Raw genomic sequence first — 27,422 nt, forward strand, 5'->3', positions numbered from 1 at the left:
CCCCCCCCCCATTTTTATTTTTTTGTCTTTTTAACCTTGACCTTATTTCCAACCACAAAAATGGTAACTTGGGAGATGTTATCCAAAAAGGTTAATTGTCATCATTATTTAATGCACTTCTGAGATTGTATCAAAGAAGTTGAACATTTAAAAGTATCATCTGGTGGGGGGGGAATAAGAAAATAAGGAAAGTATTGGTTATGGTTCAGGTGTCTTTTCCCCACTTTGATTTTAGCCTTTGGGAATACTGGGGCCGATACAAGAGGTCTGAGTAGCTGCTGTTACGCCAACAAACTCCATTAGTCTCTTGGGAAAAGGGAGACAATAATTAGAACAAATTAGGATCAGGCAACTGATCAAAAAAATTGGGCAATGAAAACTCTCCCATTTACATCCCAAGTTAGTAGCAAGTGGTAACTGGCTGTCCTTCGTCTGACCTGCCAAGGGCAGAGCTTACATTTTATTTTCTTAAAGCCTCAGAGGAGCCTTTTCTGGAAGCTGCATGGTTAGTTGAAAGTTGGAAAAAATAATAGCTGGGTTCCTGTGGAAATTTATGAAAAGAAAACATTTTTCTTGACCTCTTTCTCAGAACCTGGGCTGACTGATAGAGGGAAAATGGCTTGGGAACCTATTTGCAAAGCATAGAGTGGATAGGTGAGCGGGCAGAGTCAGCAGGCCTCACGTGGAGTTTTGATTTCATCCTAAGCTCAGTAAAGCAGCCCCTGAGGCCGTCAGCTGGGGACTGATGGAGACCTCTGTAAGCCACAGTGAATTTGCAAATCTGCTGCCACAGGTCCCCTCACTACAAAGCTTGAAATAATATTCTTTCCCTTCATTTATTGCTAAACAAAATCCCACTTATCCTTCAAGATGAACCTCAACACCCTCCCTTTTTTGTCCAGACATCAAGATTGAGATGAAGCCTGAAAGGGAGGTTGTATTTGGCAATGAACATTTTGGAGTTTTCTGCATAGTGGAGTAGCTACAGCCCCCCAGGGGTCAGTTGTTCAGGGATAGTGAAGAAAGAATGCAAAGGAATAGTGCAGGCCGTGGAAGGTCTATGATCAGGAGTTGACCCAGCACAAACAAGGCAGGAGAGGCTGGCAAAGACTGGGAAGCATTGGGATATATGGTGGGAAATGTTCTATTACAATAAATTCTTATTGTGATGAAATACAATAAATGTTAAAATTTTACTTTTTAACATTGTCAAGTAGAATTCCACAGCATTAAGTACATTCAGACCATCTTCAGCAGCTACTCAGAACTTCAGTTTCCCCAGCTGAAACTCTGTATTCATTAAATAGATGCAGTTTGTTGTTGTTTGTTTGTTTTTTGCTAACAACACATAGCAGCATTATGATGTAGGGATGGATGAAAAGATGGGGATCAAGGACTCCACGGTGCAGTAGAAAGTGCTCGCAGAGTGATCGTCTGTGGGCTGGTGGGTGAAGCAGAGGCACTCATGGGAAGGGGTGGAGTAAGCCACAGAAGTGACTGTGATTTATATCCCGCAACCAGGGGGCTTTCCAGTTTGGATTAAGTGGGATCCAAAGAATTTTGTATAAAAATAATAATGGTCATAATTAAAGAAATGCCATTATTTATCAGACAATTTTGTTTCTGCTCAGAATTAAGATAACATAAATCCTTTAGGATTAATATAAAAGCAAAATTTGATAAGAGATATGCTGCCAGACTTGGAGAAAAAATAACTATGATATGATAGAAATCCTTCAAAGACTCCTACAACTTAATAAGAAATGAGTAGGATTAGACGAACTCCAGATAGGGCAAAGGGAGGGAGGGGCAGGGAGGGGGCATGGGGGTAAGAAAGATAGTGGGATGAGGTGGACACCATTTCCCCAAGTACATGTACGAAGGCACGAATGGTGTGACTCTACTTTGTGTACCACCAGAGATATGAAAAATTTTGCTCTAGATGTGTAATAAGAATTATATTGCATTAAGTTGTCATATAAATTTTAAAAATTTATTTTTAAAACATTTTAAAATTTTAAAAAAAGGAGTGGGAAAAAATTATGAGCAGAGTTCATAGAAGTTTAAGAAAATTGGTTAATAAACATTTATAAACATAAAAATTTATTGGTTAGGAAAATACAAATTTAAAATGCTTTTAAATATAAAATACTAAACTGTGTGAATATATATTTGTGTGTGTATGTGCGTAAACAAAGTTTTTAAGAATTATTTAAGGAACAAGAATAAAACAACGTCATGCTTAAAGAGGAGGGTGTGACCAGTTTGAAGCCCCTCTGTGTGCCTTTCTTTTTCTACTCTCCAAGCCTCCCCAGCAGAGGTATCAGCTGTCCTGAAGTTTGTGTTTATCGCACCCTTTCTTGTCCCTTCAATTTTACATATGGATACATTTCCATTAAAAACATCATTTGGAATGCTTTTAAATTTTATATAACCAGAATCATACTCTGTTCCATGACTCTTCATTCCACATTGTAAGCTGGCCCCTGTTGAGGTATAATTCTCTTCAGTATTTCACTCACACTATTATCACATGAATAGGCTACAGATTTATGCATTCTTTGGTCACATATGAAATTGGCAAACACTTTTAAAAATGAATCAATAAACAGGATGGATTCAAACTAAATATCTTCTTTCACAGCAAAGGAAACAATCAATAATGTGAAGAGAGAGCCTACAGAATGGGAGAAAAATCTTTACCACTCAGAGCACTAATCTCCAGGATATATAAAGAACTCAACACCAAACAAACAAATAAACAAAAAAACCCAATCAATTAGTGGGCTAAGGAACTGAACAAACACTTTACAGAAGAAGAAATACGATCAATCAACAAGTATATGAAAAAATGTTCAACATCTCTAGCAATTTAGAGAAAAGCAAATCAAAACTACTCTTAAGATTTCATCTCACTCCAGTCAGAATGGCAATTATCAAGAATACTAGCAACAGTTGGGGCTGGGGTTGTAGTTCAGTAGTAGAACATGTGCCTAGTATGTATGAGGCACTGGGTTTGATCCTCAGCACTACATAAAAATAAATAAATAAAAATAAAGGCATTGTGTTCATCTACAACTAAAAAAAATACTAGCAACAATAAATGTTGGTGAGGATGTGCGGGAGAAAAAGTACACTTGCACATTGCTGGTGGGACTGCAAATTGGTGCAACCATTATGGAAAGCAGTATGGAGATTCCTCAGGAAACTTGGAATGGAACCACCATGTGACCCAGCTATCCCACTCCTTGGTTTATACCCAAAGGATTTAAAATCGGCATAGTACAGTGATGCAGCCACATTAATGTTTATAGCAGCTCAATTTGCAATAGCCAAACTATGGAACCAACCTAGGTGCCCTTCAATAGATGAATGGATAAAGAAACTATGATATATATATATCATATACACACACACACACACACACACACGGAATATTACTTAGCCATAAAGAAGAATGAAATTATGGCATTTACTAGTAAATGAATAGAGCTGGAGAATGTCATACTAAGTGAAATAAGCCAGTCTCAAATAACCAAAGGCTAAATGTTTTCTCTGATGTGTGGATGCTAATTCATAATTCTAATCATTAGGCAGATGGGAGTGAATGGAGGGGAAGGGAGTAGGGGGGTACGAAGGATACTAGAATGAATCAGACATTATTACCCTGTTTACAATTATGATTTACATGACCAATGTGATTCTACATCAGGTGCAAACAGACGAGTGAGAAGTTATGTTCCATTTATGTATGATGTATCAAAGTGCATTCTACTATCATGTATAATTAGAACAAATTTTTAAAAATGAAAAAATAAAAAGAATGAAGGGAAGAAAGAATTTGGTATCATTTCTGGGAGGTGAAGTTTTTAATAAGTTATCAAAATATAAAATTTAGGGACCGTTGAGCTGTGAAGTCCACTTGTAGTCATCTCACCACAGAATTACTTGTACAAATACAGGAAAATATTTACCAGAATGACCTCTTTTTTAGAAAAAATGGAAGAGTAGAAATCACATTTGGTACATGAGTTAGGCAGCGTTATGCAGTATTTACCATCAAACTGAACTATACAGGGGCAGAGAAGTGTTATTCCTGGAGCTCTGACCAGCAGCAGGGGCCCAGAGCTGTGGGCCCCCTTTGAGTCCTGCTACCTCTTGGCCAGGGGAAGCACACATATCAGAGGTGCGTAGTCCATGATGGGAAAATGCTGCAAAAGAGGAAATGACATCCGACTTAAAGTATGTGATCATATGAATTGAGTGATGTGGTGCAGGAAATGCTTATCGATAAGATCAGACCGACTGTAAATTGGAGTGGGAAGATCAATTTCCTAATTGAGGCCAGGGCACAGTTTTGTTCTCTGGGATTTTACATCCATATAGATCTTTTTGAAAATTTGTTCTTTTAGTGAGATGCAGCTTCACAATGTTGCCCAGGCTGGCCTCAAGCTCCTGGGCTCAGGGGACCCTTTGTCTTAGCCTCCCAAGTAGTTGGGACTGATGGACACACCTGGCAGAATCAAATGAGGTTTTTTTTTTTTTGGTACCAGGGATTGAACCCAGGGGTGCTTAACCATTGAGCCACATTTCTAGCCCTTTTTATTTTTTATTTTGAGGCAGGGTCTTGCTATGTTGCTTGGGGCCTTGCTATCATGTTTTTTTTTTTTTATTAGAAGGGACTTATTAAGGTCAGATGTCATTACAGGTAAAAGGTTTTTTTTCTGAACAATTTATCTAAAATGTGGTCATGCATTACTAATGACAGGGACACATTCTGAGAAATGCATCATTAGGCGGTTTCGTTGTATGAACATCATAGAACATACATAAACCTATGTGGTATAGTTCAATCCCTTGACAGTACCTCGCAGTATGCTACCACTGAGCTACACCACCAGCCCTCTTTTATTTTGAGACAGGGTCTTGCTAAATTACCCAGGCTGGCCTTGAACTTGCAATCCTCCTGCCTTATCCTCCCATGTAGTTGGGATTACAGGTGTGCACCACCACATCTGGCTTTCAACAGGGCCTCTGATGCAATGGAGAATGGTGAGTGCATGAGGCCACTGACAGCGTGATGTGGCATACGCTTTTATGGTAAACTTTTTTATTAAGTGGAAGGAGGACTATACTCTAAAATAACGATGTAGTATAGAAAATACATAAACCAGTCACACAGTAATCTATTATCAAGTATTATGTAATTCTATGTGCTGTAGTTTTTTACAGTGTCAGTGAAGAAGGTTTGTCTATGCCAGTGTTACCACCAACGGGTGTGTCATGTATTGTGCTAAAGTGTTAAAACAGCTAGTGTCACCAGGTGATCGGAACTTTTCAGCTCCATTATAATCTTATGAGACTACTGTTGTATGAGCAGATAGTCATTGACCAAAATGTCATGTATCTCATGACAGTGTACACTGTACCTCCTATTCACATGCCATTAGAAAGGTGTAGCCTTGTCAGGACTTCCAAAGTGGAAGAGTAATGGAACGAACGGGCAACCATTCAATGTCAGATTGTGGTCCCATCCATCCAGAAACCCTGATTTGGAGGTAGAGGTTGGCACTGTTTCAGCAGTACTGTGTGATTGCAGTTTTAACTGAACATGAAACTAAAGAGGGTAATAGAAAACATTTTTAGTAACTTTTTAACAAAAGAAGAGGCTCAAAGATAATAAGGTTGCTTTGGAGATCTGTAAAAAAAAAAAGTTTAGTACAAAAATATTCAAGCAACAGGATTTCCCTGGCATACATTCAAGAATTTGTAAACCTTGGTTCATGAGGGCTCAGACATGCGACATGAAAATTATGCTCCAGTTGGTTATGGTTTTTAAAAAAATGCATCATTTTAAACCAATGAGGGAATTGTTTTACTACCACATTTTTGTTTGATTTTATTAGATTATTATTAGTATACTAACAATGCAAAATGGTTAAGATTCAGATTGGATTCATCCTATGAAAAATTGAGATTTCTCCCAGTTTAAATTATAAGAATCAATCTAAGGATTTTACTTGTTAGTTCGTAAGTGAAAATAGGAGTCTTCCATTATCTTTTCCTACTCCCATGTTCTATCTGAACAAGATTAAATACTAACATCCATGTAGTATAATTTTCCTTTTATTGTGAAATTTATGCTAGTAGATAATTTATTAAAGCGAGGTTTGCCATTTTAATAGATGGAAGTTTTCAATTATATGACAGATGATGTTCTAGTTAGCTTTAAGTAAATATGCTAAGGCAGACAATGTAGTCACCCATCTATTTTAAAAATTATAGATTTATAAACCAGGTGTGGGGTACACACCTATACTCCCCGCAACTCAGAAGGTTGAGGCAGGAGGAGTACAAGTTCAAGGCCAATCTTAGTAACTTAGTGAGGCCCTAAGCAATTTAGTGAGAACTTGTCTGAAAATAAAAAAGAGCTTGGGATGTTGCTCAGTGAGTGGTTAAGTGTTCCTGGGTTCATTCCATGGTATATGAAAAACAAAAATTGTACATTTATAGGTTCAGATGCAGAAAATATGGGTTGCACACAGAACTCTTGATTTTCAGAACATTTCCATTATAAATAGAACTACTAAAAATAACATAGGCAGTCCTCCCTAAAAAGAAATTTAAATTCAACATAATGAAAAAATTACTATGAAATATCATGTGAATATGTGGCAGAAGTTTCTTTAGTTCCTTATTCAGTGGAATTTATACAGAAATAAACATCTCTACAGTGAGGAAAGATGAAAGGGTAGGGTGAACGCCTGCTAAGACTTTAGAGCACAGGTGTTCTGTGAAGAGCTTCAAGTTGGTTAGCAGGGATTTTAGGTATTTTCCAGGGCTGACACCTATAACAAATAATGTTAAGGAGATGTCTAAACATAATATTTGAAAGGACCTTTTCAAGGTGCTATTATAAATGTCAACCTTCACAATTGGACTTTGTGCAGGAAGCTACTAAATTCACTTTTTTGTACTTGTCAAGTTTTTTAAAATCACAGAAAACCAACAAAATAATAATGATGATCTCTATTTGTGAAGATGAGAAGGGCAATAGATGTACTGTACCTCATGTAGCTTTGAGTTCATACTATGAAAGATAAACCACCTGTTTCCTATCTCTTGCTTTTTAGAAAGAATAAATTGTTTGTAGTCCTTAGATTTAAAAAAAAAACAACTAAGAATTCACAAACAGTAATATTACCCTCGCTATAGTTCCTTCCTGAGTGTTGACAGATGGATGCAGTCATACAGCTACCACCAAAGTGAAAATACACAACTGTTCTTCTGTCATCAAATTTTATCGTGTCCTTTAGTGATCAGTCATCGTGCATACCACCAGCTTCTGGCCACCATGCATCTGTTTTCTACCCCTGTGAATCTGCCTTTTCCAGAATGTCCCACAGAATTATATCTGGGTAGCCTTTTACGTTGGCTTCTTTCTAGTGCATGTGTGAGTGTCCTGACTTCATTTCTTGCTGAGTGGTGTGCCATTGTAGGGATGTACCAGTTCACTAGTTGAAGGACAAGTAAGTGTCTTCAGTTTTGGATGATTACAAATAATACCTCTGTAAACATCCATGTACAAGTTTTTTGAGTGAGGAATTGGAATTGAGTTGGAATTGCTGGGTCATGTGATATGATCAAGTGCGTCCTGTTTTTTTTTTTTTTTTTGTACTGGGGATTGAACTAGGGACACTTAACCATCAAGCCACATCCCCAGCCCTTTTTATATTTTATTTTGAGACAGGGTCTTATTAAATTGCTTAGGGCCTTGCTAAGTTGCTGAGGCTAGCTTTGAACTTGTGATCCTCCTGCCTCAGCCTCCTAAACTTCTGGGATTTTAGGCTTGAGCCTTACCAAGTTTATCTTAATTATGTGAGAACTGCCATGGCTACATTGAGTGGTTTAGAATTTACTTCCATGTTTGGTAGCTGCTTCATATAATTGCAGATTATCGACTTGAGGTCAATAGAGTATCAATCACAATAGTTACATTTTAATTATTTTGATGCCAGGGATTGAGCTGAGGATCTTGGGCATACTACACACACATTCTATTGCTAAACTACACTTCTAGTCCTGGATGTATTTTATTTTAATTATTACTTACTAGTTGCAAACCATGTTTTGGTTTTCTGGCTTTCATCTATAAAGAGAAGATGAATACCATTGTATCTTAATTTGTTGCACAAAAGTGAATGAATGTAATTTCCTAGAGGTTGTCATTTTATTAGTGTGAATGGCCAAGGTTTTTTACCTCTTAAGTCTGTTTTTTTCTCTTCTTTAAAATGGTGATAAATTATTACCTGACAGTGAGAATTTACTGAAATGCTGCTTGGAAAGTTCTTAACATGCCCCTGGCACCAAGTAAATGTTAGCTATAAAAAAAGGAATTTGTTTAAAAACCAAACCTGAGACTATAATTTAAATATTACTATCAAGGCTTAGGAAGCAGACATTGGGGCATTTTTGTGACAGAGACACATTCTGGTTTTTACATTACTGAGATGTGCCAAGACTGCATGGTCTTGGAATCAAATCTAAACAGTTTCTCTTCCACAGTGAAATTTAAAACACATACTAAGTAGAGTTTGTGAAAGAACTAAAAGACAATTCAGGTTTTTTCTCTTTTGAGTTCTTTCTTCTACATTCTAATTCTGTATTCTTTTATTAGATTAGTTTCAAAACTTCATGCTTTTTATGGAGACAATTTTCTTTTGTGTTTTTGTGTTTGTTTTTGCTGTGCTCTGAGTTCCAAGTTCATGCTTATGCATGCTGGGTAAGTGCTCTCAATACTGAGCCGTATCCCCAACCACAGGGAGCAAATTTATTAAAAATTATAATTTGTATTAAAATGATTGGCCCACATTCAGTGTGAGTTACTAAGAGTCCCATATAAAGGCTGTGTTGAAGAAAGGAAACAGAGTCTTGGAACTTGGACATTAATTGGTCCTGGCGGGTATGCAACTGAGCATGTGCTCTCAGTCCTTGGTGAGATGAAGCAACCTGCTCAGTGGTTCTCAAAGTGTGATTCCTGAAGTGTCAGCCCAGGCTAGCATTATGAGTCATGTGGGAACTGGTTAGAATTACAAATTCTGTGGCCCCACAGCACACCAGCTGAATCAGACCTTGGAAATAGGACCCAGCGAGCATTATGTGTGAACAGTCACCCAGGTGTATCTGTAGGCACTAGACTGTGAGGTCCACCATATCTGGACACTTGGAGGAATGGATTGGAGAGGTTGCCGTCTCCTGTGAGGGAGGAGTTGATAGCCTATTACCTCATTGTGATTTTTGTAAATATTTTCATTCTGACGTTTCCTAATTCTTCAGGGTTCTGAGAAATCTTTAATGATCAAATTTTGTGAATTACATAAAAATGAGCAACAATATTTTACCAGTTAAACAAGTTTCTGAAATAACATAAAACGTGGTTTCCTTGGGACCTTGATGTATTTATTCATTCTGCAGTTTATTCACAAAAATCAGTGAGCTATGCTAAAAAGAAAAGTCATACTTGGCAAAATAGCATTTGACATCATTTAAGCTGAGATCCTAATATCTTAAAGCTTATGAATTGTGAATCTGTGACGTTTGGTCCAGGGCATGGACCCAGTTAAAAGGGAAACAAACTGTTTTCATGTTAGCTTTTTTTCAAGAAGGATTACTAATAGTTCAGGCATTAGTCAGTTTATAAACCATCCTATTCCCAACTGTATTTCTAGTGCAATTGAAGGTTCCATGTGCCTCCCTTGTTTATTTCACTGTAATAAATAGAAATCTCTCCATCCTCATGTACTTCATCTCTTGCAAAACACAGCAGCAGCCCATCCTCTGGGGAGGTGTGGCATATTATGCATGGGCTTGTCCTTGGGCAGTAAGATCTAAGAATGTACTGAAGTCCACAGTGTACTGGCCAGAGCTCCTGGCTGATCCCGGGTGATCACCCCGAAGCTGTAAAGTCAGGAGTGAGATTTTATCACATGAACTTTAAGAGAGTAAAGGCAAATGTTTCCTTACTAAGTCAGAATGGACTAATTATCAGTATATGTGAAGTCATGTCCACTGATCAAGGTAAGTGGTTTCATTTTCTAGAATATCTTTCTCATGCTGTTTTCAGAGTATGTGGGTCACTGAATAATGCTGCTTGCTGAGGGACATAAAAGTGGCAGAGTTCAGTGTCCTTTTAAAGTTAAGAAGAAGCCTCACCTTGTTTTATAGCTTTGAGATAAAAATATGTACTATTGACAGTTTTTGGCTTTCCCAGGCAGCTTCCTCTGGGCTAAAACGATACAAATTGGTTTGGTGGTAACAATGAGCCAGAGAAATATAACTAATATTTGTAAAGTTTAAAAATTCAGCCAGTGAGGGAAGGAATGCAGAGAAAGAAGGCAAAAGTTCCTTTTTTCCCTGCATTTCTGGTGTGAACACAGTTAAGACATATTAATCAGTTACACTCCTCTGGTGCAGAGCATAGAGCGTTGTTCTGTTAAAACAAATATTTCCACCACCCCAGCCTTGTTTCAGCAAAGAAGTTCCAGGGAGTAAATTTTCCTTATTTTTCCATATACAATAACATTGTTCAGATAAGCATGGATTGTTTTTAAAAATTGTTAGCAGCAGTATTAATCCACAGTGGTGTCCTTGATTTTTCAAGAGAGCTAATTAATGAGAAATTGAGTCTTTCATATAGAAATGCAAATTCCACTGTGTGGTAAAAATATCATGTGAACCGGAAGTACCCACTAAAAATATTTTTAAAAGCTGAAATGGATTCATTTTGTTTAGCTATTTCCCCTTGTTTCTGCATGGATATATAGACTTCCCTGAAGAATGTCTACACTGCTAACTGGTATGAACTGAAACGTAGAACGAGCAATCCTGGTAGTTAGCAAGAGTCTCTTACTTGTGGTGTCTCTCCTTCCTGCCTTTGACTTCTGGGGTGCGTGAAGCCCTGGGGCGAGGTTGGTTGGTCACAGTCCTGCAGCAGAAGAGCTGAGCTAAACCCCCTCCTGCAGCTGCATGGCTCTGGCTGGCTATGTTCCCAGGTTCTAGTAGTTGCTGAAGGTTTGAGCAGCGGATTCCGTGCCTGCTCCTGCTCCTTCCACTACCCAGCCAGAAGCATGAATTCCTCTGCAGGGGTTCACTGATCTTGTGTGAAGTTCGGGGTTCCTGTGATCTCTCCACGATTTACCACCATATCTAAATGTGAAATTTGCAAAAAGGAGAAGCAGCAGAAATGCAGTAAAAGGGAAGTCTTTTCTCCATCAGTGAAGTTCTCTTTTTCCTGAAATGGCTTCTCTCCCTTCTCATTCCATCTTCGGTTAGGGATGATGGGAGAGAGTAAGCTCTCAGCTGGAGGGAGGACTGCAGTGAGGCTGGAGGATGATGGCAAGGCTTCAGAGGGCAGTGTGGGTCCACAGAGGGACGCTCTTGCCTCCTTTCTGCTTAAGGGGACAACACCCTGGAGAGCATGGCCACTACAACAATGTGGGCTTTATGAGTTCCTTTAAAAAGGTCTAAACTGAAAAGGCAGTAATGTAGCCACTTCCTGCCTACTGTCCCGGATCATTTTATTGCTTTTAAGTTAGGCAAGAAAAATTTATGCAAATTTAATGTACGTGTTATTTGTACATTTAATGACTGGGATTTTTTTCCCCTTTTTAAAACTTATGCTTGTAGGCAAACCCTTCTCACATAAAAATGAAGTAAGCTAGAGTGTGATGGAAGATTCCATAGGAAGCACTGTGCACTTCTTTTGAGGGGTAGTCATTTGGTCTTTGTTTAATATACATCCAAACCTACATGTGGCTTAAATTGCGCAGAATTCAGATTGAAACTTAACTAAGTCCCCTTACATACCAAATAGACTTCAGGAGGTCAAGGGTAGATGGGAAGCTACTACAATAATCCAGGGTAAAGTTGAGTTGACCTTTTATTTGGGGAATGAATTAACTCAACTTGGGGAATGAAAGGTCTTTTCTTAGCTGCTGTGTAGACCTATCCATTCCTGCCACATTTCTGACTCACATTCTGATAATCATCTTTACTCTGGATGCTCTTTCTTCTTCCTAAAATAGGGAGCTAATTTTTATTGGCTTCAATCTGTTCTCTGCCTAGCAGCCTGAGTATCCCTTTAAAAATGGAAAACACATCATTTTCCTCTTCTCAAGATTCCTTCCCTGGATCCTCAGCTCTTTTGAGGAAAAGCCTCTGCCCCTTCAGTGTGTGCAAGGCCCTCCTGTTCTAGCCTTAGCCCTGACCCCATTCTTGCTCTGACTTCAGCAGCAAGCTTGTTCTCTGTCTGGTCTACCCATGGCGTCTCCCTTGTTTCTTGGTAAATACATCAACTATGCAAACACATCCTTACCTTAGGATTTGTGCAGTTTTAATTTGCCTGAGATTCTAATCCCCCCAATATTTGTGTACCTCACTCCCTTTGGGTCTGCTCAGCTCACCTTATCTATGCAGCCTTCATTCATTCTGTGTGTGTGTGTGCGCACGCCTGTGTGTGTAAATACAATAGCTGCCCTCACCAAATAGCACTCACTCCTTTACCCAGATTTGCCAGCAACACATTTTTTCACTTAGTATATAATGGCTTTTTGGTTGTTATGTTTACTGCCTTATCTCTAGGGTTTAGAAACAGAACTGATAAATACAGAGTGGTTCATCAATATTTGTTGAATGAATACATTTCTGATAGTCCTGTGCCTTTTTCTGTTAGGAAACTTAAAGCAAAATGAGCAGCAGGAATAGAAGACAAGTTAATAATTTATAAGTCTTTGTAGAATTCTCCATTTCTTTTCCTTGATCCCCTTTTTAGGAGTAAACAGACTTGCTTGCCACCTTCTGGTCTCCCTTGTGGAGCAAAGTCTGAGTGATGGGCTTCTTCCCACACAAGTCTTAGAAGCCAACTTGGTCTAAAGATCTGTAAAGATAAAGACTGAGACAGAAGGAAGTTGGGGGAGTACTGAGATCGGAGTCTACAGATGAGTTCAGTAAATAGTTTTTGAATGATTAATTAATGAGCTGGGTTGGGAGAGATGAAAGAGATGAGGAGAAACTTTAGGATGTGAAATTAATAAATTTGGGAAGCATTTTTGTCAGTGTGGAGAAAATTATGACGTGATAAAAAGAAATTTTGTGATATTTTGCTGTGTATTAAGAGTCTACTTCCTCCTTTTAATTTTTCATGTTTTTTTCTTCCTGTGTTCTACTTCTGTTGGAGGGAGATAGGCAAAGAAAGAGGACTGAATAAAAAATATCATCCTAGAAACATTTCTTCCTAATAGTTTTTTTAAAGCTTGATTTGAAGGGGTAGAAAATTAAAGTGTGAAATTATTTATGTATTTATGTTGCATGCAGTTTCCTTCCAAATTTGGATAATTAGAAATTGTCAAAAATGTAAAAATCTAAAACTAACAGTCAAAATCTATGAACTGTTATTTGCTATATGGTAATATACTTTATCTGAATATTGACACATTATTAGACTTTATAGTAAGATAAAATCGTAAGATAAAATCTAATTTGACTATAGTGAAAGAAAATATATAAAGCTTAAAAATGATTATCTTTGTGGTATTGTAAATGTAAGCCCCCCTAGTGATTGTTAGACTGGTACAATTACCAATTTGTATATGATGTCATGCTTTTCTCCTCTTACATTGCCAATACTTTTTTTTGTTTTGTTTTGGTTTTTGCCTTTAAATGAACTTTCTGTGCTCCTCTGACTCAGATTCCTGGGCTCAGGCAATCCTCCTGCCTCAGCCTCCCATGTAGCTGGGACAGATGCATGACACCCAGTTAAAAGATACTTTCAGTGCCTCTTAAGTTTTAAAATTGGTAAATTATTTTAATACAAAATGGTAACAAAACAGGAAATATATTCACTAGACTATTAATAATTTAATACCCGTGCCTTCAATGACATATAAGTCTACCTTCCCCACAGACATCTAAAACCAGTGACTGTGAGTGACATTTGACATAGTAGAGGTACAAAGAATAGGTTTGGAGAGTAAGAAAGAAGGAGCAATCCACTGTCAAATTTATTAAGGAAAATTTCCTCAAAAAAGGTGACACTGGGCTGGGCACAATGGCTCAAGCCTGTAATCTCAGCGATTCAGGAGGCTGAAGCAAGGGGATCACAAGTTCAAGGTCAGCCTGGGCAACTTATCAATACCCTATCTCAGAATAAAAAATAAAGCCAGGTGTGGTGGCACATGGCTGTCATGTGGCTCTGGAGACTGAGGCAGGAGGATCATGGGTTCAAAGCCAGCCTCAGTAAAACAGAGGCACTGAGCACCTCAGTGAGACCCTGTCTCTAAAAAAAATACAAAATAGGGCTGGAGATGTGGCTCAGTGGTGGAGTGCCCCTGAGTTCAACCCTGGTAACTCCCCTCCCCCACAAAATAAAATTAGAAATAACATAGGAAGGGGTAGTAGAATGAAACAGACATTATTACCTTATGTACATATATGAATACATAACTGATGTGATTCTACAACATGTACAATCAAAAAAATGGAAAATTATACCCTCCTTATGTATGATATATCAAAGTGCATAGATGCATTCTACTGTCATGTATAACTGATCAAAACAAATTTTAAAAAATAATAATAAAAAGGACTGAGGATGTATTTTTTTTATTTAAATTTTTTTAACTTCATCTGCTATTATTTTTGTTTATTTTAATGTGGTGCTGAGGATTGAACCTGTGCCTCACATGTGCTAGGTGAGTGCTCTACCACAGCCCTGGGGATGAAGTTTAATAGAAGAGCAACCCTGGGTTCCATCCTCAGTACCACATATGCACACACACAAAAAGATTATTATGTTTTTGTCACAAAAAGGACCATCACACTAAGGAAACCAACATATATAGAAAGAGAGGTGTATGAAAAGAGTATGAGGTATTCCAGGAGCAGAGAACATAGGAATACAGCTGTGAGTAGATAAGAAGCCCTTCGGTAGAGCAATGTCTGGTGAGGAATCCTTTATACAAACTGGAATGTTTTTCCTATGGCTCTTGCAGTCTCATTAAGGAATTTTAAGCAAAGGAGTAATAAGATTGGTTTCACTCATTGGATAAATACAGTAGTTCACCATTTGTGGGAGCAATATCATTAGACCTGGCCAAACATGACTGCAGTAAGGCTGTTTTAAAATTCAGAATTGGAAAAGTGGTTATCTTTGATGAATTGGCTCATTTTTTTCTTCCAAACTTCCTTCTTCTGTCAGCCAGAAAAAATATAGGAAATAGTAGATAAGCTAGATGCAGCATTTGCTTTTTAAGTTTTGCATGACTGGAACAATCCTCTGCACTGTTTGAAGCTTAACACAAGATGCTATTGTGTTTCTGGCCTAGAATCTAGCTGGGGGAAAGCGTCTTAAGGCCTGCTGGGTTGACTCTACAACAGAGAATAAGGAAAGCAAATTCCTAACTTTGTCAGCTGTTAAATATTAAATGTATAGTAAAATGGAATTTATACTGACATTTGTCTTAAATGAAAGAGCATCAGAGAGTTGGGGTGGGGTAGAAAGTACTACCAAGCCTTTAAAGTGAGCTAATTTGTCAGATGCACTTTTAAAATTTGCCAAGAGTCAAATTGAAGAACTTTGAGGTCTAGGTCTGTCTACCTGTGACCTTGCCTAAGCAATGTCACTTAGAGCAGTAAAAATATTTCTTTAGTTTTTAAGGAAGTTAAGTAACTTTCCCACAGACATGAGATAAATCATGCCAAAAATTTGAGCTTTGAGCCTCTAATTTTACTAATCCACCCTATTTTCTCCTGGGGAGGAATAAAAAAAGCACTTTCCAGATAAACAACCTTGTTCTTCGTAGCAGGTCTGGCTGATCCTGAGGCTGAGGCTGTGGTGACCCATGCATTTATAGAACAGTGGCTGTTAGTGAAGAACTGGGTCTCAAGGAGCTTTTTCCTTTTTGGTGGGGTTGGTTTTATCCATTGTTGCCATGAGGTTCCACTTAGGTTTGAAAAGTGAATGAATAGTGTCAGAAACTGTAAAACCAAGTGTTCAGGATGGTGGGCTGAGAAGTAGAAGTCAGCTGGAAGCTCACAGAAATTAGTTGACAAAAATAGGTGTTAGGCTAAGATGTTTTAGCCACAAGGACTCAAAATTGAAAAGGAATCAAGTTCAGAAAAATTAACCAGATAGCAAGTACAAAAGTAATGAAAATCAACAAAATCAGGAAGGATTTGCTCATGAAAAAGATGTTTTCCCTTTTGTGAAGAAAAGCAGTAGTACATTCTTGGTTACTTGTGACTGAAGTAATGAAAAACAATTATAATTGGTTTTAATAGTATCTTTGTCAAGACTTATGAAACACTGGCCAGTTGGATTTTCTTATTTCTGGCTTTGTTATGAATAAATGGAAAATAGTTTGGCAGTAGGAAGAAGGAAAAGGAAAAGCCAAAATTCCAGTTAGTTTATAAACCAGACATCTTGAGTAAATGAGTTGGCTGTAGCTTTTGCCCTTCAAGTCGTTTTCTTACATCTGTTTTTATTTCATTCACATTTATAAAGTCAAAACAAATTTTAATTTCATTATTGTAGAAGTCTCTTGTTATGCAGAAGAGCCTTCCATGTTCTCTGTCCACCATAAATAATCTCCTCCTTTTGAATTATTAAGGTTCCTAATGGGTGGCTTTTTTTTAATAAACCGGGGGATATCTTAATGTTTTTTCCAGAAGTGGTACTATGATCTTTTTCTATCCACAGAGCTCTCCTGACATCAAATTTGTGGGCTCTTTCCCCCCTCATACCAATTCTCCAATTCCCTGAACACCAACCAGGTGTGCTACAATTCAATTCTGACACTAACTACCTGGAGCTAGCCTTAGCCCTCACAAATGGACAGTCCCATAAGACTGTTTCCATGTTGGATGCTAGTTGCAAGTTCCAGACATGCCATAGTATTTGCCAACTGGTTATACATCAGAGGTTTCTATGACCCTCTCAGTTACTCAGTAAGGCTCATGGAACTCAGGGAAGCATTTGACTTACATTAGGGGAGAGTGAAGTCCAGAAGTTTCCTGAGCATAGGAGCTCTGCCTCATGTTCTATTCTCCCAGCACATGGTTGCATTCACCGACCTGAAAGCTCTCTGGAACTTGACATTGAGCGCTTTCACCACATAGGTGTGTGCCTTTATTAACCCAATATCCAGCCCTTCTTTCTCCCCAGAAATTGCAGGGAATGGGGCTAGAAGTTCTGGGCTTTTAATCAAGAGTTGGACTTTTTGGCAGTGGACCCTATCCTGAAGCTAACTAGGATCTCACCAAGATTCACCTCATTAGAACAAAAGAGGCTCCCATTATCCAGGAAATTTCAAGAGTTTCAAGACCTCTGTTAGGAACACATGATCCTCCTAGTGTCCTTAACACTGAGGAAGTTCCAAGGGTTTTAGGAGCTACCTTTTGTCAGAAACCAGGAACAAAGATCAAATACCATTTATTTCTTACAATGTCACAAGTCAGCTGATCTTTTTTGTCTACCTGTGAAGAGGGCTTTATACTTAGCATATAAATAAATATTGGCTATGACTTCAGAGTCACATGGTATGTGAACCTAAATACTTTCTATTAAAATATGTCAGTAAGCCTTCATGATGTGCCCTTTTTAAATTTTGTTGGAATTTTAGCTTAACCAAAAAATTATATTATTCATTTCATACAGCTTCCTCTGTAGATGATGTTTTGATCCAAGCCTATGATAACACCAAGAATGCTGCTTCTCACCCTTGGCTGAATGTTGAATTGGCTGGAAAACTTTAAACTGACACCTGGGTCCAATTTGCCAGAGATTCTGATTTAAGCTAACTGGGAATTGCAATTTCTTTTAAAATTTCCAGGTGATTTTAATTTCCACAGGTGATTCTAATGGTTCATGGTTGCGAACCACCAACCAAGAAGTATGATTTTAGAGAAATGACTTACCCCCTCCGATTAATGGTTTACATACAAAACATGTCCCAGGAAGATTATCTTGGCTAAACATATTCAGAAGGTAAACCGACACAAGAGCACACCAGGCATGCAGGGTTTAAAACAATAAGAAACTAAAATTATAGCCTATACCACTGTTAATTCACTAAATACACCCCAGAGTGCGTTATATACCACGATCCATTGAGTTACAGCGTTGCTAATAAGTTTCCTGCAACCAACAGTTCATTTGCCCCAAGATCACATTGCTAGTTGGGGACAGAATTAAGATTAGAAAATTATTGCATAAATTTACACTTTGATGCCTTCATTATTTCGTCCAGGGTTTTTAAAATTTTTTCTGTAAAGGACCTGATTGTAAATACTTTAAGCTCTGCAGGCCTCATGGTTTCTGTTGCTCAACTTAACGAGTAGAAAGCATCACTCACTGAATGAGTGTAGCTGTGCTGCAGACAAGCTTTACTGACAAAACAGGTGGCTGGCTGAAGTTGGCCTGTGACCTGAAGATTGCAGACTGTGACCCAGGGACACTTTATCCTTTTTTTAGAGGGAGGTCTCCTTGAGAGCAGAGTGAGGATCTTACCTATCCCACCTGATGCCTGCTGCAAACCAGTCCTGTTACAGTGCCTTCACTGCAAGTGTTAAACCAAAGCTTGTTGAATGAATGCACATCTGTAACTCCTAACCTTTCTCCTGCTACTTCCAATCCTTCTGTTGCGGGGAAAAGTTGCCTCATATTTCAGCTGTGGAGAGAGAATGCTTTGTGGTCTGTGGCAGGATGTAATCACTATGTTTTGGTAGAATCCTTGAAGTGAATTAGAGATCTAACCTCACTCTGTGGACATTCTTATCTTAAAATCTTAGATTCTAAGACTTTTTAAAACCTCAAAGTATTTCTTTAATTTGGTTTTGTGATACAATAGGGTGCCTAATAATTTTGTGAATGTTATGAGTTTCTCAATACAATGTTTATTTCAACCCATTTGGATTGAAGATCACTGGTATTTATACATGGTGAGCGATGTGTGGCAAAACTGAACAGTGATGGATTCCTGCAGCTCCCTGAATACAGGAAATATAGTTTTAAATTATGAACCTGTTCCTAATGACAAACACACTGACCTGAAAATAAGGCTGTTGGTTATAGTGGACAGAGAAAGGACCTGGGAATCAAAAGTCCTGATGTGATTCCTGCCTTTGCCACTTTAATCAACCTTACTTTCTTCAACAATAGTATAGTGTGTAGATCCCTGACTTTATGAACCTTTTAGAGAGGCTGAAGGGAAGTATGACATGTGTACCCTGGGAGCTCTTTCCTCACCTCTCCCAGGAGGGGTGGGTCAGGCTTAGCAGAAAACACAGCCATGTCACCAGAGCTAACTGAGACTGGACTAGTGTGGAGGTTACTCGGCAGGTGTGCCCACTGGCTCCCAGTAAGCGTCTAAGAGTCAGTGTAAGGGTGGCCTCCTGAGCCTCAGAGTGGAGAAACAGTGTATGCCAGAAATGGAAAGCAGAACAAGAAGAAGGATGTCAGGTGTCTGAGAAGCTAGAAAGCAGACGAGAAAGAGGTTCAAAGCTGGGAATGGATAAGGTAATCTGGAATTGTCTCTGTCTATAGTTGTCCCAAATCAAGACCTCCCATTCTCTTGCCTTGGATTGTTTAGTACCCTGGTTTAGTACTCTGGGTCTTTTGAAAGCTCCTGGCTGCATAGTGTTGGCTGAAATGGAAGCTCGGGTCATAGCAGGCACCTCTAATATAGCAGATGTAAGCACTCATTTACCTGCTGAGCAAAAGCCTAAGAATTATAAGCTGGAGTCCCTGTCCAGAAGGTGCCTATGAACCAAATGTAGGTATGACATTGGATACCAGCCTGACCACTCAGTTTAATCATTGTTATGATGGATAGTACAATGCCTATCTTACTTGACCTCATAGGATTCTTGAGAGGAACAAATGAAATAATGCATATAGTGTGCTTTGCACAGTGCATGTTTGGCTCAGAATAAACACCCAGTGCCCAGTGTTGTTAGACACTTGAAACCTTATTACTACTTGTTTTTGTTTTTTTTTAGAGAGAGAGAGAGAGAGAGAGAGAGAGAGAGAATTTTTTTAATATTTATTTTTTTAGTTTTCGGCGGACACAACATCTTTGTTTGTATGTGGTGCTGAGGATCGAACCCGGGCCGCACGCATGCCAGGCGAGCGCACTACCGCTTGAACCACATCCCCAGCCCCTTTATTACTACTTGTAGTAGGAATAGTAGTAGTATTGAAAACAAGTTTGTCGTAGACTCTGTAAGTTTTTAAAACACTTTGAAACTCCAAGTTATGGTTGTTGCTATTTTTGTGACATTCAGGATAAGTTTTTTTGAGGGTATGCTACTAACGGACATTTCTCTTGGCACCAGTTATTCTTGTTGAAAGTATTCATATGAGTTCCTCCTAGTGTCTAGAGAACAAATCAGTTGAAAAAAATTCCTTTTGAAATAATTTTTTTTTAAACAGGGAACATAACCAATTCCAGTACCTTATTGATATATGTATGGGTTATAAGTCCTTAGTAAGAATCCAGCTTATCAATGTTTTGCCTGATCTTGGGTCTACCCCCAGAGGGAGGAAAATAGAGCAAAGGAACAGTGTATCTGTTCACTACTCAGAATTAAAGGTCAGTGATTTGGTTTAATTTTAGAGGTATTATGATACTTATGTAGATGAAATAAAACTGTATATTACTATTCTCTGTATTATTGTTAATAATACTTTATAACCTGTGCTTAAAGAAAAGTGCAAATTTTCCTTGAAGGAAAGAAAAAATTCCTTTGGAGCTTTTCTGTGATTACTGACTTGCCTGTTTCCATGTTCTGTTAGGTTGTGGGAATTGCAGGTGAAAAACAGGAGTAAGATGTAGAGAATGGAGAGAGTGTGGACCTGCAGAATAACAAAACATATGGTTTCATCTGATTTTTTAGGCTGGTGGCTGCTCCAGTTTCAGACTGTGTACACAGAACTTGGTGTCCTGGGTCCTGCCCCTAATGCTGCTTTTATGGTCTGAGCAACCTCAGAGCTGGAGGGTGCAGGAGCAGGTTGGAGTTTCAGTTTATAGTCGAGGGTCATGAGGGCAGTCAAGATGATTACTGGGAAATCAGGAGTTCGGGCCAATAATGGAGGTGGGAAAGTGTGGAAAATGGCCAAGGCAGTGGCTGCCAGGAATCGGGAGAGTCCCTAGGGTAGCTTTTCCCAAATGTGTTCCGAGACACACTAGCGCCGTGGGATGTTGACTTATGCTACATTATGGGAAATTTCCTGAACAAATGCTGGGTTCAAAGTTGAACAGGGTTTTCTTCTGTGGACCTTTCTAGAGCTTCTAGTATACCCACTGGCATTATGAATACATAAGACGAATTTTTCAAGTTTGGTCATCACAAATATGTCACATAGAATTTGGAGACTTGGCCAGAGATGGAAGAGTGGGGATGAGGGATCCTCTCATCAGAGCAGTGTTTCACCACACACATCTTTGGAAAAGTCCTAGGGCACATGGCACATGCTGTGAATATTGCTGACTTTTTCACTGGGCTCTTTAATGGATTGTTCTTTAACCCTGTGGAGTTAGTTCCAAAGCGATGTCCAGAGAGTTTTCTGGGCTCTCCTTGGGTACATTTTTTCCTTCCTCCAGTGTAATTACTTGGCTGATTTTTGTTGCTGTTGTTAACACAATTAAGGAAACTAGTCCTTCTTAGAGGAAGAACAAATGATTCAATCTATAATTACTGAGACCAAAGGTTAAGAAAAGGGAAAAACAAAAAACAAAAACAAATGGGTTCAGAGCCTGAGTGTAGTTGGCCCTTGATCGCACAAATAGGCTCCCCCACTTAAAATGCACATGAAGTTTTAAAGGAAGTCCAAAGGGAATGTATCTAAAACTTTAACAATAAGATTAAAAAATGAGGGCTAATGGAGTGTGCAGGGCTGGCTGAACCTAATGAATTTCAGAGCAGACTGTTTTCCAAGCTGTCTTGTAGGCTCCTGAAATCACATGTCAAACTGCATTCTAGAATTCGTTGTTAAAATGAAAGGAACCAGGGCTGGGGCTGGGGCTCAGCCATAGAGCACTCACCTAGCATATGCGAGGACCTGGGTTCAATCCTCAGCACCACATAAAAATAAATAAACAAAATAAAAGGTATTGTGTCCAACTACAACTAAAAGTAAATATTAAAAAAAGAAAAAAAAAAATGAAAGGAACCATTTACCTGTCTCACTAGTGAGAAGCCCAAGTAAGCAATGCCTTCTCTTTCTGTCTCTGCTGTCTGCAGCCAGTCTCTCTTTAGTTTCTTAGTGCATCTCACAGTCCTCCGTCTCTTCTTTTTCCTCTGCCCCTCAGGTTCCTGTCATTCTGTCTGGGTTGGTGCAGTTGCCTCTTAACTGTACCAACTGTTTCCTCCTTAACCATGAATTACTTGAGGATAAAGATAATGTCTTATTTGTCTTTTTTTTTTTTTTAATACTTTTTATTCATAGATGGACACAATACCTTCATTTATCTTTGTGTGGTGCTTAGGATCGAACCCAGGCTCACACATGCTAGGCGAGCGCTCTACCACTAGGCCCCAGCCCCAGCCCCTTACTTGTCTTTTTGTTCTCAGGAATTACCTGAGTACCAGCACTTTTAATTAAGGAGTTATCACTCTGTGCATTTAACTAGGGAAAAGAGAATAAAATAGAAACTTGACCAGTTTTGTTATTCTTTTTGCAGTTGATCATTGGATATCTCAATACTTAGAGAACAGCTTGTAATTTGGATACTAAGATGAGATCTATTAGAATAATATTGAGTGTTTAAAAAGTAGAAATAGGCATTTAAACATACTTTTTTAGAAAGTGAATCATTAGCAAAAACTAGCAAATGAGATACTAATAAATGAAGAAATGCAGACAGAAAATTTTTAGAAGTTTGAATTTAGGATAAGCATTTATAATAATGCAATATGGCAAAGATAATGTAAAGAATAATGATTTGGGATTCCTGTTTTCTATAATAAATTCTACTTCTTTTCAATTGCCAGACATTTTATCATTACTAATAATGTTGTCTTTATGAAATAGGGACTCATGTTTGTATGAGGTCTGTTCACTTGTAAATAAGTCATTATTGAGGTGCAAAAGAGTTGTGTATTGGTAACAGAGTAGATAGCATGATAACAAATGGCAAGTGCTGAGATATAAAGCAGTATGAGCCAGTGTTGGATAGTAAGAAAATAAATTCAGGCAGAAGCAAGACCAGATGAAAGAAGACAGAGACAGAAAAGAAGGAAGCAAGAGATCAGGGCCTGAGGAAGTTGGGAAAAGAATGATTAGATCCCCAGTCACTACCCTGGCACCATGCATCACTGGGTATCATACAAGTGAAAATAGTAGCAAACAATTAATGTAACATTTATTGTGTGCCAGCTACTCTTATCTCCACAACAATCTTTTAATGTAGGTATTACTATGAATCTTATGAATTCTCATTTACAGATGAAGAAATTGAATGGTAGAGAAAGTAAGTCATTGGCCCAACTGATCACTAGTAAATAGTAAAGGCTGGATTTAAACTCAGAAAAATGATAGTTATTTTACAGGAATGATTAAATTGCTGTAGAAGTACACTGGGTACCTAATACACAGTAACTTGTATAGCTGGTATCCAAACATCCCCATGTTTCTGGGAATCAAGGAATGTTGCCTGGGTATGTGCGTTCATAGCATCTGAGTTGCCTTTTTGATGTAGATAATCATATAGTGAAATCGAATATCAATTATCAGTATCAGGCACCTCTGTATGGTAATATGCTTAGAGGTCTTAGAGATCTTTTTTCTTTCTTTCTTTTTTTTTTTTTTCCTTTGGTGGTACTGAGTATTGAATCCAGGGGTGCTTTTCCACCAAACTACATCCCAGCTTTTTATTTTATTTTTTTTTATTTTGGGAAAAATAGTTAGCTAAACTGCCCCATTTGCTGGGATTACAGGTATGCACCACCATGCGCAGCTTAGAAGTCTTGTTGATAACAGTTGCTATTATAAACTGTTATGAATTTTAGGCTCTGTCAAAAAGTGTGACTGTTTGAAAACTCAGCATTTGTCTGATCATATGATTGAGCAATTTTGGGGCCTGTTTCTCATTATCAGTGCAGTAATAATGCAGGATGTTTTGATAAACCTATGGCCCAGTCACTTCTACATGGTTATGCTTAATAGTAAAAGAAGGGACCAAGAAACAGGGGTTATGATAATTTGGAAACAATTGTCAGGTAGAGCACAGCAGCCTTTGAACCTCTTCCGACTCAAGAGTGTCAACTAGAATGGCTCTTTGCAAGAAGATAGAGAAATTGATCCATGTTGGTTTCTCCTGCCTCCCACTGCAGTCATGGCTGCAGATGCAGAGTGACTGGTGTACTTTGAATAGGGAGAGCTTTCCATAATGTTGACCAACATTCTTAGTTGGTCATAGACAAAGGGGAACTTTTGGAACTTTCATCAGTGCATGGTTAGGGATGGGAAAGTGGCCTCAAATGCCCTCTCTGATGTAGGAAATTATTTCTCTAAAAGAAAACATTATGCCAAGGTAGAGTAAGATGTACTGAGTCAATCCCAGCCCCAGTGCAGGTGTCGTCATGGAGAGCTCACTTTCAACACTGCTGTGCAGGCTAACACAGCATCTAACAACTGGTCACCCAGCAAGTGGAGGAGCAGGGATTGGGACTGTGTTTCAGACCACCTAACAGAATTTTATTTCTTTTTTTTTTCCTGTGTGTGTGTGTGTGTGTGTGATGGGGGGGGAGGGAGGGAGGGAGGGAAGAGAGAGGAGAGAGGGAGACTGTCTTGCTTGCTATGTTGCCCAGGTTGCTCTCCAAGTCCTGGGCTCCAGTGATCCTCCTGCCTCAACTTCAAGTAGCTGGTACTATAGGCCTATTCCAGTGTGTACACTTGATCATAGTTTATAAAAATAATTTTTTTTAGAGGCTGAACATTTTTTTTATTTCAATTGCATGCACACATTTTTGTATATGCTTAAGATATCATAGTAAAGATTGCCTCTTATATTTATTTTGGGCTTTCCACTTATGGGGCCTTTAAAAATACTAAATATCTGCAGTTACTGGTTTTCAGAGTTTATTTTGAGTTCATATTGCCTTTTTGTGTGTGTGTGTGTGTTGTATGTGTAGATGGATAACAATACGTTTTATTTTAGTTATTTATTTTTACGTGGTGCTGAAGATCAAACCCAGTACCTCACACATGCTAGGCAAGTGCTCTTTCACTAAGCTACAACCCCAGCCCCTCATATTGCCTTTTTAACTCTAAGGATATCTAGCCAGTATAACAGTATAACAAGCCAGTATAGTATTCTTTAATATTAGGTTGTATTGAGTGATGATTCTGAAATATTGGCATCCCATAGTGCATTTTAGTTAGTGATCCTAGTGAACATAAATAAAATTACAGGTTATAATCTGAAATATTCAGTCAGTTGCTGGGATTCTCCACTCCCCCCAACCCCCACAGCTACTTTTATAAGACAAACATCTGGATAGTTTCACAACTCCAGATGTTTATAAATCTGCTTCTGGGATGTGAAGAAAATTATTTGGGTGTAGCTTTTTTTTTTTCTTTTTATTTTTTTCTTCCAAGTATTTAAGACTTGTGTAGAAATAACTTTGAGTATTTTAGATTTTAGACAAAAATGGAAAGGTCTGAAATTTCACATAGAGTGAGCCCTAATACAACTACATATTTCTTTACTGTCAGAGTTTATAAAATAGCTCTCATTAAATAGAAACAAAATTGTAGGCAAATAAAGAACAACTTACCTAAGGCCTTTGGAATTTATTCATTCAGGATATTTATCAGGCATTTACTACATGACTGGTGGTGTTCCTGGGATATATCAAAAAGAAGATTACTCTTTTGCCAGAGCTTACGTTCTAATGCAATAAATAAAATAAATAACATGTGTTAGAAGATGACAAGTGCTATGAGAAAAAAATGAACAGTTCAGCAGGGTAGGGTAGAAATTGCAGTTATAATAACTAGATGATCAGGGTGGTCCAAGTTAACAAGATGTAATTTGAGCCAAGATTTGAAGATTTTTCAGATGGTCATTATTTGGGAGGAGACGCATCTCAGCAGAGAATGGCTGGATGGAAGGCTTTGAGTGTGCCTGGCCTGTGTGAGGACTTTAGAGAACCAGCATGATAGGGGTAGAGTGGACAGCAGCAGTAGCAGGTGATAAAGTACAGTGCTAATGGAACCAAGGCCAGATCTTGTAGTGTCTGCAAACCACTGTGAAGACTCGATATTTTATGCTGAGTGAATTGTGGAAGGACAAGAACTGATTTGGATTTTAAAAAGATCTCTCTGGGCCTTGTTGGATAATACCAACTATAATGGGGATAAGGGAAAGAGCAGGGAGACTCTGTGGAGGGTCTTGCTGTTATCTAGTTAGAGATTATGATAGGTTGGGCCAGAATAGTAGCAATGGAGGTGGTGAGCGAGCCAACAGGATTTCCTGATGAAAAGGAGGTACAGAATGTGAGAAGAAAGCAGTTTCAGATGCTTCCAAGGATTTTTGCCTAAGCCTAGGTGAGTGCCATTAGCAAAATGGAGAAAACTGTAAGGGAAGTGGTTTAGGGAGAAAGTTGGAAATAAATACAAGGTTCAGATTTAGGAATATTGATTGTGACAAAGCTCTTCATCATACTAGTGGGGATGCAAACAGGCAGTTGAATGAATAACTCTGGAGTTTGGGTGAAAGGTCTGGAGTGAAAGTAAATGTACCAGTCTCAGCATGTAGAAGGCCTGGGACTGGCCGAGATCATCAAGGAAGTGAGCAAGCACAGGCGGGGAAAGAACCAAGCATAGCACTCAGTAGCACCAAAACTTCGAAGAGGTTCTAATATGATTTCTTGCTATACTGGAGATAAGGAAAATTTAGAATTTCGTGAGTTTTTCTTATTTAAGCAATAGATATAATTTTAATTTTGAAAAAATATATATAACACAAAATTTACCATCTTAACCATTTTTAAGTGTACAGTACAGTGGCATCACAATCCATTCGTACTGTTATGTTATTGCCTTGATCCATCTACACAGAGCTCTTCATCTTGCAAAACGGAAATTCTATGCTCATTAAGCAATAACTCCCCAATACTTCTTCCTCCCAGCTTCTGGCAACATCCTTTCTGCTTCTGTTTTTATGAATTTTACTATTTTAGGTTCTTAATGTACCTGGAATCACACAGTATTTGTCTTTTGAAAACTGGTTTATTTCACTTTGTATAATATCTTTCAGAATCATCCGTGTAGTGGCATGTCAGTGTTTTCCTTCCTTCCAAAGGCTAAATAATATCCATAGTCTGTACATACCACACTTTATATACTCATTCATCCCCTGCTG

General features: G+C 38.4%; 1 protein-coding gene across 10 annotated transcripts in view; it reads left to right on the plus strand.

Annotated features, from left to right (window-relative positions):
- Window positions 1-27,422, plus strand: part of Fgd4 (FYVE, RhoGEF and PH domain containing 4) — a 204,534-nt gene that overhangs the window by 93,718 nt on the left and 83,394 nt on the right. The window contains exon 1 of one of the 10 annotated variants that reach the window (XM_015493217.2): window positions 9,460-10,077. The exons of the other annotated variants lie outside the window; for them this stretch is intronic. Within the exon in view, the coding sequence (XP_015348703.1) occupies window positions 9,987-10,077 (91 nt within the window). The 5' untranslated portion in view covers window positions 9,460-9,986. Of the gene's footprint in view, window positions 1-9,459; window positions 10,078-27,422 lie in introns of those variants that run through there. 10 annotated transcript variants of the gene reach the window in all.

The sequence above is a fragment of the Marmota marmota genome, unplaced genomic scaffold (genome assembly GCF_001458135.2).
Source record: "Marmota marmota marmota unplaced genomic scaffold, marMar, whole genome shotgun sequence".
In the NCBI taxonomy this organism is placed as follows: Eukaryota; Metazoa; Chordata; class Mammalia; order Rodentia; family Sciuridae; genus Marmota; species Marmota marmota.